This window comes from Canis lupus, chromosome 6 (genome assembly GCF_003254725.2).
Source record: "Canis lupus dingo isolate Sandy chromosome 6, ASM325472v2, whole genome shotgun sequence".
Classification (NCBI taxonomy): Eukaryota; Metazoa; Chordata; class Mammalia; order Carnivora; family Canidae; genus Canis; species Canis lupus.
In genome coordinates, this window is record NC_064248.1 from 33,220,316 (window position 1) to 33,233,146 (window position 12,831).

The following is a 12,831-nucleotide window of genomic DNA, read 5'->3' on the forward strand; positions in this document are numbered from 1 at the left end:
CCCGCGGCCCTGGGGTCCAGTTCCGTCTGAGGCAGGGAGGAACGGCGTGTGACTGGGGTTCCTCTAGGACACAGGCGGGGTGGAGGTGCCCTGGGCTCTGGGGTGGCCGTCCGTCCGGTCTCAGCCATGTCTCTCTCTCCACCAGGTAACATGTCTCATCCTCGGCCTTGGCTAGGGCTCGACCACTTCAACAAAGCCCCAAAGAGGAGTCGCTACACTTACCTGGAAAAGGCCATTAAAATCCATAACTGACTTCCTTACTCAGTGTGTGCAGGGCGAGGGGCCGTGCGTGGGTGTGTGCCCCCTTTTACCAGCCTAGAACTTTGGTACACGTGCACTCTATCCGAAGTCTTCAGCAAGAGGATTTGCTGCTGATGTTAATTTTATTTTGTTGAGGCTGTTCAGTTTGGCTTCTCTGTATCTATTGACTGCCCTTTTTGAGCAAAATGAAGGTGTTTTTATAAAGCTTGGATGCCAATGAGAGTTATTTTCTGGTAACCACAGTGCAAGGCGACTGCCAGCGTAGCGGGGGAGCAGAGGCGAGGGCCGCGCAGCTGTGAGCCTCTGGTGTGTTCGCAGCCAGCGAGGCTGCCTGGCTGCCTTCCTGGGGCCGCAGTCACCGGCCCCTGCGGCCGCTCGTACGTATAGGCTCGTCTGACGTATTTCCCTCAGTTCTACTTGCCATGACCTTTTGTGCATCTGTAAAGGCAAAACAGAGAAACTCACAACCTAATAAATAGTGCTCTTTCCTTCACTGCGTGTACTGTTCCCCTTCCTCGGTCCCCCGCCCGCTGCCTGGTCTCCGTCCCCGTGTCCTCACTCCGCCAGCCGCCGCCGTGCTGCAGCCCGTTCGCCACGTGGAGGCCCCGAGCACCAGTACACACCAGTACAGTCCCGACAGGCAGTCCGGGGGCTTTTCTGACATTGAGAGCCCCACCGAGTACGATCACGGTGTCCTCTGCTGCCCCTTCTCCACAGTTGACTCGTGTGGGGGAAGCAGTTGCCCGTAGAGGTTCCTCGAGACGGAACAGACGGAACGAGAAAAGGAAGGAGAGCCTTTTAGCAAAGAGGGCATGCTCACTAGTCAGTAAGCTGTTGACTTTGTAAAAAAGTTAAAAGGAAAAAAAAAAAGAGAAATGAAATTGTATATTTAATGAATGAACATGTACAATTCGCCACTGGGAGGAGGTGACTTTGTTGGGTGCATCTAAGTGACTCACCGATGTCGATATTCATTGTGTGTAGTTTTATTTCAGTCCCAGCCTTGTTTCCTTTTATTTTGGAGCTAATGCCGGCTGCGTGTCTAGTTTTGAGTGCAGTAAAATAGAATCAGCAGATCACACTTATTTTTCATCCTTTTCCAGGATTTTTGTTTGTTTCTGTAGCAGCAATGTACACCAACTCTTCCTGTATATTGCCTTTTTGCTGGAAAATGTTGTATGTTGAATAAAATTTTCTATAAAAACGACAATTCGGTGAGTGACGTGGAGGTTGAGGGAGGCCCATGTCCCCCCCACCGCCGGTCATGTTGCTCACTCGACAGCCCTGGTTTCCTGCGGGTGTTTGATCCTGCCTCTTCCTAGTTAGGTCTGAGCTCAAGCAAGAGGAGGTTTTCCAGGGGGAACCTGGGCACAAGTGAGGCGACTCGGAAATACTGCCGGCACCGTGGGAGGCATAGCCCTGGGGAGCCGGCCGCGCGGCCCACCCGGCGCGGGTTTCTGGACTCTGGGCTGGTCTGTTTCCAGGTCCAGGTGTAGGCCTCGGGCCGTAGGGAGGGTAGGTGTGCCCAGGCCGGCGAGGATCTTTCTCTGCATGTTTGACGTTGAGCGTGAAGGGTTGACGTTCCGTTCAGCTGGACTTCAGTTCTGGTCCTGGCCAGGTAGCTGGCACAGCGCGTGCTCGGGTTATCAAGGGACTTTTTACGAAAGACTTGACGGTGTGGCCACGTGCGTTTACTGCTCCGTTCCCTCCCAGCTCTGGGGTTGGGCGTCTGAGCTCACAGTGTTTGTGGGGGGCACAGGGGGGAACAGCTTCCGCTCACTCTACACCCCGAGGACGTTCCCGTCAGTTGACGAGGAGGAGCCCCTTGGGAAGCGTGATGTGACCTGTGACCTGCAACCTGGGTGCAAGTGGGCAGAGAAAGGCGGCCTCAGTCCACCCGTGAGCAGCATACCAGCCTTGCCATCTCCTTCCAGAACAGTCCCCGTAGGCAGGAAGCGCCTTCCCGAGGCGACGGAGGTGGCGGGGGCGCTGGCCTTTCTCTAGGAGCGCCCAGGCCGCGGTCCCAGGGACCAGCCCTTCCAGCGAGAGGGGGCGCGTGTTGCTCCAGCGCCCAACAGCGGGGTCCGCGGGCCTGCCCCTGGGAGGTGCGGCTCTGGTGCGAGACGGAGCCCACGTCTGGGATGGAACCTACGGACGGTGGGTTCGGGACCGTGTCTTCCGAGCAGGCCTCAGGCCTTTCCTGCCGCCATCTCCGCTCTGAGGCACGTGGTTGAGGGCTGCGTGGCTCTGGGGACGGAGACCTGGGGGGCGCTGGCCATGGGTGCCCCGGGGCGGGGGGCTCCACGCCACGGGAGCCTGGAAGCAGCCACGCACTGCAGGCAGCACACGGCCAAGCCCGGGGTCCCGCGGCACCTGGTACCGACAGGCAGAGGCCGTCCGAGCTCGCGGCCCCGACGTGGCAGGGAAGGAGGCCTGCGTGGCAGCTGGGCCGGTGGGGAGCCGGTGCCCGGGACAGCCCCCTCACGGACGACACAGGGAACATCTCCGGCACCTCGAGCATCCGCCCGCCGTGTAACTCCAGGTGCCACAAGCGGCGGGCATGTGCCGCGTCGGGAAAGCCGCGCTGACCGCTCTTGCCCGTGTCGGCGTTGCTCAGCCTGACCTGCCGTCCCCGCGAAGCCTGCGGCGCTCCTTTTCCGGTGGGAGCAAAGTGCAATCGAGACCTTCCCGGCGCCCTTTGCCTTGCCGCCCTCCCCGCCGTCCTTGAGGTCCTTGAGGAGGCCGTGAGGCCAGGCCCCCGGGGTGTGGAGAGCCATTAGAGCAAGGCTGGCGGGGAGGGCCCCTACCAGGGGTGCCCCGAAGGGCCCTGAGCTGGATCCAGGCTGCACACGCCGTCTGGCCGGAGTTGCCTTAGGCTCAGAGATGTGGTAGGTGCTGGCAGGGAGGGTACCTCAGGGGCCCCGTCCTCGCCGTGGGGAGCTGGTCCAGGGCTGCATCTGGCTGCTGCGTGGGGGCTGGTCGCCTCCAAGCCTGGCTTGAGTGCCCCCCCGCGCCCCACCGCCGCTCAGCTTCCTGAGCGCTCCAGGCTGGGGGCTCGCCTGCACCTGCAGGCCGCGCGGGGTGGGCCCCAGTCCCGTCCCTGGGCTTTGGCCAAGCGCGGGGGAGAGAGTAGCTGAGAAAGCTCCGTCAGCCACCCTGTAACAGTCGTCACCGTGGAGCACGCCGTGCAGCCTCCGGGCAGCCCAGGGTGACCAGCATGTGCCACCTGGCCGGGCTCCCCGCTTGCTCCGTGCAGACCTGGCCGCCTCAGCCCCCGCACCCCGGACGTCGAGGGCATCCCAGGGACCCACTTGCCCCCGAAGAGGAGCACGGCTATGGCCGAGCCAAGCCAGTGAAGGAGGCCCCCCAAACTCAGCACCCTGAGGCCCCACAAGCAGTGCCGCATGTACGTCGAGAGGCACCTGTCCTAGGACCGGCTGCCACCGCCCGTGGACCTCTCTGGGAATCCCAGTCAGAACCAGCGAGTTGCTTAGTGAGCCTGGAGTCCGTCCAAGAGCCTCGAGGCAAGTTCTGCAGATGCATCCAGCTCCGGCTCCAGTTCCAGACAGTCTTGGCCTCGTCAGCGGAGCCAGGCACGCCTGTGACTGTCCCCACGTGGCCTGGCCGCCTCTGCACAGGCATGCAGCTCCTCCAAACCAGAGACGGGCCCAGTCCCAGGAAGACTCCCCTGGGTGCTGGGGGCTGGCGGGCCTGCCCTGGCCTCGCTCCCCGCCGCCCGCCTCCCCCAGTAACGGCGTCCTGCCATGTGTGGGACGCGCCGTCTCCTTCAGGCGCTGAGCCTAGGTGGGCGGCCACCTGTGTTGTCTGCCTGGGGCCCTTCTGTCTCCCCGGGTGCACCTGGCCGGCCCGCTGTATCACAGACAGGGGCTGGTCCCTCCTTACGGAGTGCCCCCCATGGGTCAGATGCTTCACCTCGTCCTGGACACCTTGCTGGGAAAGAGGAGCTGGCTCGGGAACCAGTGCTCCCCCTGTCCTCCAGGGCCCCTGGGGTTCGGCCGGAGGCCTGGCTGACATCCAGAGGCAGAGATCCGGCCCCAGAGCTCGTGCAGCCCCCTGGGTAGTGTGACACCAGGCCAGGGCTGTCCCCACAGGCTGTGTGACCTCGTGAGGCTTCCGGGAACTTCTTCCACACGCACACACGCACACACACACACACACCCTCCCATCTCTGCTGCAGGGGGACAGGCCCTGGACCTGCAGCCGCGGGTCACTGGAGCCGAGGGCTCTTCTGCCTGGGCCTTTGCATCTGTAGGACCGGGGCACCCTGCCCTCCCCGGGGGTGATGAGCATCACAGCAGGTGAAGTTCCTTTTTTTTTTTTAATTTAAAAAAATTTTAAATCCCAAGAAGGGCACTCCCCCCGTTCCCTGTCTTTCCTGCCCCCTGATAAACCCACTTCCTTTCCCCCTTCTCTAGGAAATGCATTTCCATTGAAAACGTGGGTGGATAACCATCTTATTTTGCAAAATAAAATTCCTTTGTTGGGGGGGGAGCCTGGCTGGCTCCGTGGGAAGAGCCAACCTTGATCTCAAGGTTTGTGAGCTCGAGCCCCTGCATTGGGTGTAGAGATTAGTTAAAAATAAAATTATAAAAAAACAAAAAAAAAGACCCACAGCCCTCCCTCCGTTGCTTGTGTGCCAGGTTTCCGTATAGGCTGTGCCTGCCCCCACCTGCTGCCCTGCAGACCCTGCATGACCCCAGGGGATCCTGTTTGCCAGCTCAGGGCCTTCACTGTCCCAAGCACTTGCCAAAGCCCCTGGACACGTGAGGCCGTGGCTGCTGGGAAGGGACGGCTTGACTGCGCTGTGGATTCCCCGGGGTCGGGACACCACGGAGCCCGAGAAGGGGCACCGGACACCAGGCTCCCCAAAATTCGTTCACTGTGGCTACCTGAGCACCCGCTGTGTGCCAGGCGCCTGGCCAGCCCTCGCCCGGCCCTCCCTGCACCAGCAGGCACCCAGCAGGATAGACGTGGGCAGACAAGCGGCATTTAATGGACATTTATTTCACGGACATTCACAGGCGACGGTAGCGGAAGAGCTCGTGCTGGCACACGGGGCATGTGTGCTTCACGTCCATCAGGCTGTCCACACAGAAGGGGAGGAGGCAGCAGCCCAGGAAGCACCTGCAGCCTCAGGAGCAGTGGGGTGGGGGTGCAGCCTCGACGTCCTCACCTGGGCCCCCCGCCTGCCCTTGCGCCTGCCCTGCCCGTCCGCCCCACAGGCAGCCCTCCCCCAACCCAGCAGGCCATCTGTCCCCGGGGATGCTCAGGGCCCCTTCGGGGATAAAGGTGGGCGGGGGGGGGGGGTGCACTCACCCAAACACAAAGAAGCCTGTACACAGCAGCCAGGTGAGGGTCCCCGGGACCGGGTTGGTCACTGTGATGATGTAGTTCCCGCAGTAGGGACATACGGACTGTATGGGGGTAGCAGACCCCATCCTAGGCAAGCTGCTGAGCCCTGGGGGTGGGGGGGCAGCTCAGACCCCAGCCCCCTGCCCGCCCTGCTCGGTGGGCCCTCCTGCCCACTCGGCTCCACCTCCCTTCACGCTGCCCTGTCGCCGCCCCCCCCCCCCCCGCCCCCTGCAGCCACCGGCCCTCGGACCTCCCTCCACCTCGTCTCCCTGGCCAGGTGTCACCTGGGGGATGTGGGGGCCTCTCTGGGTTCCCCCGGGGGCTCCTATGATTCAGTGAGCCCCCCCAGGGGTAGCGTGCTCAATCCACCCCCTTGCCGGGGTGTCCGTGACGTCAGCCAGCGTGTTCTCGAGTCCCCGCCCCTGGTGGAAAGCTCCGAACAACCTCGGTGAAGCGTGGTGGGGGAAGCAACAAAACCTAGATCCTACCTGTCGGCATCCTTGTGTCCCCCTCTCCCAGTCATACAGAGAGGCCAAAAAAAATGGGCATTTAGCTATTTAAACATTGCGGCCGTTTCTGCAGTTGTGGGGTGTGCAAAGAAGGGGGGCTCTGGTGGGGGCTGAGCTGGTTAAGAAAGCCGTCCCGCTCAGGTAGGTAAGTAAGTACATAAATAAAACCTTAAAAAAAAAAAAGTGGGTGGCTCAGTAGGTTAAGTGTCTGCCTTTGGCTCAGGGTGTGATCTCGAGTCCCAGGATCGAGTCCCGCATCGGGCTCCCTGCATGGAGCCTGCTTCTCCCTCTGCCTGTGTCTCTGCCTCTCTCTCTGGGTCTCTCACCAATAAATACATAAAATCTTAAAAAAAAAAGAAAAGCAAGGAAGGAAGCTAGCCAGCCTTCCCAGGGGTCAGCGGTGAGGGGGGCCGGGGTTTGGAACCCCGACGGGCCTCTGGGCACCTGTGCACCTAGCATGGGTGGCCCTGCCCGGGCACCTGCGCCCGCTCCGGGCTCCCTGGCTCGCCCACCCTGGGCGGGGGCTTCGGGAGCACCTGGCAGGGTAGGGAAGGGGGTTTCACCAGGACTTTGCCCCAGAAGCCTTGCCTGAGTGCCCACCCGGGACCAGGCCCCTGTGCCGCCAATTTCACGTCGGGGAGGAGGAGGCACGGCCGGCGGTGGGGGTCATGCAGCTTGGGGGGGTCAGCAGAGAAGGGCTCTCAGGGGAGGTGCTGCGGGGGCAGAGTCAGCCAGGGGGTGGGGCACTCACCGGGGTGAAAGGCCTGGGGGCTTTGGATGTACAACGGGGGAGGACTCGGAGCACCTGGAGGCCGAGGACCAGGAGGAGGAGGAGGCCCTTGGGGAGAGAAGAAGGAGACTCACTCAGACCCGGGGGCGCTGGCAAGGCGGCGGCCTCGCGGTGACCCCAACTTTACAGCAAGGCGAGGCCTGGAGGAATGAGGGCCGGTGGCCGCCGAGCTGAGGTGTGAACCCGGCGTTTCTGGCTCCAGATGTGCCCTCACGGACTCGGATATAAGACCCTGGAGGCGCTGCCAGAAGTTGAGGATGTAACCAGCGCACGGGGCCCATCATCTCTCTTAAAAAAAAATACGGGGGGATCCCTGGGGGGCGCAGCGGTTTGGCTCCTGCCTATGGCCCAGGGCGCGATCCTGGAGACCCAGGATCGAATCCCACATTGGGCTCCCGGTGCATGGAGCCTGCTTCTCCCTCTGCCTGTGTCTCTGCTTCTCTCTCTCTCTCTCTGTGACTATCATAAAAACAAAAACAAACAAACAAACAAAACCAGATGTAGGGATCCTTGGGGGGGCTCAGTGGTTTAGCACCTGCCTTTGGCCCAGGGCGTGATCCCGGGGTCCTGGGATCGAGTCCCGAGTCGGGCTCCCCTCAGGGAGCCTGCTTCTCCCTCTGCCTGTGTCTCTGCCTCTGTGTGTGTGTGTGTCTCATGAATAAATAAAAATTTAAAAAGAGAATACGGAGCACTTGTTCCGTGCCAAACTCTGCTGCACATTTGACACGACCTCGCCGCACGGACTCGCCAAAAGCCCCGTGAGGAAGGCGGCGGCAGGGTTCCAGTGGTGCACAGGTGCAGACCCGGCTCAGCGAGGTTAAGCCCCTGCCCGAGGCCAGCCGAGGTCAGCCAGCAGGTATGGAAGTTGAGGACATGCGGGGCGGCCCTGCGTGTGAGGCCTCTGCCCCTGGTCAGGACGGCTCCAAGACGGCGGGGTCCACGCGCCTCCCGGGAGGGGCCGTCCGGGCCCAGGCCTGCCCACATCCCTCCCGGCCGTGGGTCCCTCCTGCCCCCACAGGGGCCTCTCGCAACCGTGTCGACAGCCCGCCGGCTGCAGCTCCCGGGGCTGAGCCCTCAGGTGCAAAGCTGTCTGGACAGGGGATTCCGGGATCCGGACACCCAGGGTGCAGTCTGGGGCAGGAAGGGTGGGAACCCCGTCATCGACATGACCCTCTGGTCCATGGGTGGGGCTCACGGGGTCTCTACGGGGAACCACGCGGACCCTCTGCATGGGGACCTGCCTCTCCCGGGGGAGGGGCCTCGTGGCTTGAAGGGGCTGCTGCAGACCCCCACCACCCAGTGCCTCTTCCCACACTGGGGGCAGCCGGGGGACAGGAAGCCCCTCCCCACTTTCTCCCACACGGCCTAGACTCCTGGGGACAGGAGATGTCATAGCAGGCCTGTGTCCCCAGCAGTCCCGTCTGAGGCTGACTTTTGTACCCATTTCACAGGTGAGCAAAGTGAAGGCCAGGGAGGAAGTAACCTGTCACCTGGCCTTGTGGCTGAGTTAGCAGCCAGCCCTGCACCAACCAGTTCCTAATCCTCTCAAACCATTCTCCAGACAGAAAATGGATCCAGCTGCACCTGGGGGGCTCAGCGGTTGAGCATCTGCCTTCAGCCCAGGGTGTGATCCTGGGGTCCTGGGATCAAGTCCTACATCGGGGTCCCCGCAGGGAGCCTGCTTGTCCCTCTGCCTCTGTGTCTGCCTTTCTCTGTGTCTCTCATGAATAAATAAATAGAATCTTATAAAAAAAGAAATTGGATCCAAAGAGATGGCTGGATCCAATGGGCGACTTGGCCAAGATCTCCTCGGGAGGGCCAGGCCCCCCGCACCCCCCCACCCCAGCCAGTCTAGGTTGTGTCTGGCCCTGGGGTGGGCAGGCGACCCGAGGGGCAGCCTGTACCCAAAACAAGGGAGTCATTAGTCTTCTTCTTTGACTCCTTGTTAACACCCTAAGAGAGGGCACCGGCTGCTGGAAACCCTATTTTGTCTCCTTCGAGTCACAGGGTCCCCAGGCTGGCAGAGGACCATGCGAAGTGACAGCAGGAGGACTGGATTCAGCCCCCACCGGGCAAGGGGACCCATCCTCTCCTGCTTCCCGGGGGCCCCCAGGTCACCTTGTGCCCAGGATGGGGAGACATCTCACCCTGGGGATAGTTCCACCGGGGTGCTCCGGGCGACCTTTGTTCCAGCAGTGGTATCCGGGTGGCGTCGGGTTCCGAGCCCAGAGCAGCCGAGCGCTTGTCCCGAGGGGACCCCATGGCGCCGCCTGGTTGCCCTCGCACCAGAGTGGGGGCCCCCCTGGCGCCTCTTCCCAGGCCTGGCTGGGGTGAAACAGCCATTGTGATGTGGGGCGTCACCGGGCGAGGGGTGGGCTCTGTGTCTCCTCTCCCTGCAGGTCGAGCCGGAAGACCCTGTGGAGGTGGCTCTGCTCCCCGCCCCACCGCCCTCCCCGGACCCCCCGAAACCAGCCCTCGGTTCCCGACGGCAGGGGTGGGCCGGGGTGCCACTCGGGGCCTGCAGGATAAGGGAATCTGACCATAGCCGGGGCTTCTGATTCCAGGGACATAGGCGGACACCCAGCCGTGTGGCCGGTCGCGTCCTGTGGCTGAGAAAGGGACCCGCGCTCCGTATGCATGTGCCCGTGCGGCACACGCAGGTGCACCGGTTCACGCACGTCTCTCCGCATGTCTGACGGCCCCTCTTGCCCGCTGAGCTGAGTTTGGGCAAGGTGCTAACTCTCCAGCCCTGCACCCCCCGGCCTCCTCAGCTGTCAAGTGGGGGTCCCGGCTGCTGCGCTAGAGGATTGTTGGGAGATTGTGAGACACGAGCCAGGTACAGCGAATGGTCGATGCTACCGTGGTGCCTGCGAGGCGGTGATTGGCTGGTGTAGCCCCAAGAGACACTGTCCCTGGTAGGGGGCGGCCTCTGTGCCCGGGGCTTTGGCGAGGGTCACGGCCAGTAAGGACAAGGCCAGGATTGGTGCCAACAAGGGCACAAAGTGAAGGCTGTGTGCTCAGACAGTAAACTCTGCGACTTCTCGTGTTGCCATAAAATATTGGGGGGAGGGGATCCCTGGGTGGCTCAGCAGTTTGGCGCCTGCCTTCGGCCCAGGTCCTGATTCTGGAGACCCAGGATCGAGTCCCGCGTCGGGCTCCCTGCATGGACCCTGCTTCTCCCTCTGCCTGTGTCTCTGCCTCTCTCTTTCTCTGTCTCTCATGCATAAATAAAATCTTAAAATATATATATATATATACTTAAATATATATATACTTAAATTATATGTATATACTTAAAATATATATATATATACTTAAATTACTTGGAATTCTATAGGGAAAAAATATATATATTATATATACTATATATATAATATATATATATATTGGGGGGAGTGTCCCAAACAACCCTGCTCGGCTCTCAGATTGGCCCAGACCGAAACTTACCGGCGAGTCTGGAGGGGGAGATGGGCCTCCTCATAGGACCCAGAAGGGGGATCCGGGGATGTGCAGCTCGCTTAGAGATGTGGGAACCTTGGATCTAGCGATACTGCTCCAGGGACCCATCCCAACGACAGACCAGCAAAAGTACCAAAGGACGTTGACACGAGGCTGTTTGATGCAACAGAAAAGTCTCGAAGGAACCCGAGTGTCCGTGTATGGCTCCTCTGCAGCTATCCAAAATAAAGGAAGGGGGCCCCTGGGGGGCTCAGCGGTTGAGCGTCTCCCTTTGGCTCAGGGCGTGATCCCTGGGTCCCGGGATCGAGTCTCGCATCGGGCTCCTCTCCGCAGGGAGCCTGCTTCTCCCCCTGCCTGTGTCTCTGCCTCTTTGTGTCTCTTGTGAATAAATAAAATCTTAAAAAAAAAAAAAAAAAAGAGAGAGAAAGAAAAAAAAAGGAAGGGAGGGAAGGAAAGAAGGAAAGAAGAGAAAAAGATTGAAAAGAGGACAAATTTCACGAATTACTATGGTGCAGTTTCTCTAGAATATATTGCTAAAAACCCAAGAAGTTGTGTATAACTATACCTGTATAACCACACACGCATATATATGTATAGTTAGTGTGTAAGTGTGCGCATATGCGTGTAAGGAGATGGGGAGGGATATATATAATCAAGACGAAATCAAGGAATGATTTTTTTTAAGAGCTAAAGGCTGACGTTGGGGGAGATGAGGCGGAAAGCAGGTTCTCTCTACGCCTCGCTTTATAGGTTTGACTTTGGAACCATATCACGGCTTTTACTAATTTAAAAGGAAGCACGCACAGAAGAAAAAAGCAACGCCGAACAACGGAAAGTAACGGAAAACAAACAAACGTGGCTGAATATCAAGATTTTTTTCCACGGGACACAAAGCACAGGCCATAAAAAGAAAAACTTGAAAAACGGGATCATCAAAGCACCTGCTCTCCCAAAGACGAGGTGGGGGAAGACAAAGAGCTTAGCCACACGCAGGAAGACGATACTTGTGGCGCAGGCGTCCAGAATATAAAAGAACTCCCAACTGAACAATTTAAAAAATGCAATATTACAAGTGGACAAAAGACCCAAACAGACACTTCACAAAAGAGAACGTGGCTGTGGCTGATACGCACATACACACACACACACACACACACACACACACACACACAAGAGGGTGTTCAGCATCACAGGCCACCTAGGAAATGTAAAAACCATAGGTGCTACTGGTTACATTCTTTTTTTTTTTTTTTAAAGATTTTATTTATTCATGAGAGACACAGAGAGAGATTGAGAGGCAGAGACACAGGCAGAGGGAGAAGTAGGCTCCATGCAGGGAGCCCGACGTGGGACCCGATCCCAGTTGGCCAAGATCACACCCCAGGCTGCAGACAGCGTCAAACCGCTGCGCCACCAGGGCTGCCATACTGGTAAAATTCTTATTTTTTTAATTTTATTTCTAAAGATGTTGATTTATTTGAGTAAAGAGAGAGAGAGAGAGAGATCACAAGCCAACTCTGGACAGCCCGTGTGACTCAGTGGTTTAGCGCCGCCTTCAGCCCAGGGTTGACCCTGTAGACCCAGGATCGAGTCCCACTCTATCCTGCCTGTGTCTCTGCCTCTCTCTGTGGGTCTCTTATGAATAAATAAATAAAATCTTAAATAAAATAAAATGATGGAAAGATTCTATCATGACTACATAAGTGTATTCATTTTTCCAAACTCTTGGAGCTTGCACACCTGGATTGTTAAAAATGTTCAAAGACTGACATGAAGGTGGTGACAGGGATGTCAAGCACCCCAAACTCTCATCGTCTGTCATCAGTGGGAGCATACGAAATCTGGAAGTTTCTTGCAAAAACAACCTAAGCCTATCCGATGACCCAGATATATCATGCGTAGGTGTGAGCTCAGGAGAAGGGAGACAAATCCACACACATAAAAGATATACACCAATGCTCAGAGCAGCCTTATTTAAAATAGCCCCAAACTGGGCAACTCGATGGCTTAGTCAGTTAAGCCTGCACCTTGGCTCAGGTCATGATCCCAGGGTCATGAGATCGAGCCCAGTGTCGGGGCTTAAGATTCTCTCTCTTGGGACACCTGAGTGGCTCAGTGGTTGAGTGTCTGCCTTCAGCTCAGGTCGTGATCTCATTCCGGAGACCCAGTCCCCCACTGGGCTCCCCACATGGAGCCTGCTTCTCCCTCTGCCTGTGTCTCTGCCTCTCTCTGTGTCTCTCATGAATAAATAAATAAAATCCTTTAAAAAAAAAAAAAAAAGATTCTCTTGCTTTGCCCCTCCCACAAGCCGCAAACTGGAGACCGCTCTGGTGCCCACAAACAAGGGAACAGATACACACACTGTGGTGTATATTCGCGTGCTCGACTACGACTCACCAATGAAAAGGCATCATTCACGCAACCACAGAAATGAATCGC

General features: G+C 58.5%; 2 protein-coding genes across 9 annotated transcripts in view; one reads left to right on the forward strand and one right to left on the reverse strand.

Annotated features, from left to right (window-relative positions):
* Window positions 1-1,471, forward strand: part of USP7 (ubiquitin specific peptidase 7) — a 65,357-nt gene extending 63,886 nt beyond the window's left edge. For all 3 annotated transcript variants that reach the window (XM_025416540.3, XM_025416541.3, XM_025416542.3), the window contains one exon: window positions 146-1,471. In XM_025416540.3, coding sequence (XP_025272325.2) covers window positions 146-252 — 107 coding nt within the window. In that variant the 3' untranslated portion in view covers window positions 253-1,471. The remainder of the gene's footprint in view (window positions 1-145) is intronic.
* A 3,795-nt stretch (window positions 1,472-5,266) lies between these two features.
* LITAFD (LITAF domain containing) lies at window positions 5,267-9,214 on the reverse strand. 6 transcript variants are annotated; one of them, XM_049111421.1, is made up of 4 exons: window positions 9,081-9,214; window positions 7,008-7,221; window positions 5,599-5,740; window positions 5,267-5,406 (listed from the first exon to the last, which is right to left on the reverse strand). In XM_049111421.1, the coding sequence occupies exons 3-4, from the start codon at window positions 5,718-5,720 to the stop codon at window positions 5,298-5,300; spliced, it is 231 nt and encodes a 76-aa protein (XP_048967378.1). In that variant the 5' UTR covers window positions 5,721-5,740; window positions 7,008-7,221; window positions 9,081-9,214; the 3' UTR covers window positions 5,267-5,297. The 6 variants fall into 6 exon arrangements, with proteins under 6 accessions (XP_048967378.1, XP_048967379.1, XP_048967376.1 ...); XM_049111422.1 differs by lacking the exon at window positions 7,008-7,221 and adding an exon at window positions 6,895-6,981 and having other exon boundaries at window positions 5,599-5,730; window positions 9,052-9,179; XM_049111419.1 differs by lacking the exon at window positions 7,008-7,221 and adding an exon at window positions 6,895-6,981 and having other exon boundaries at window positions 9,052-9,175.
* Window positions 9,215-12,831: the final 3,617 nt, after the last annotated feature.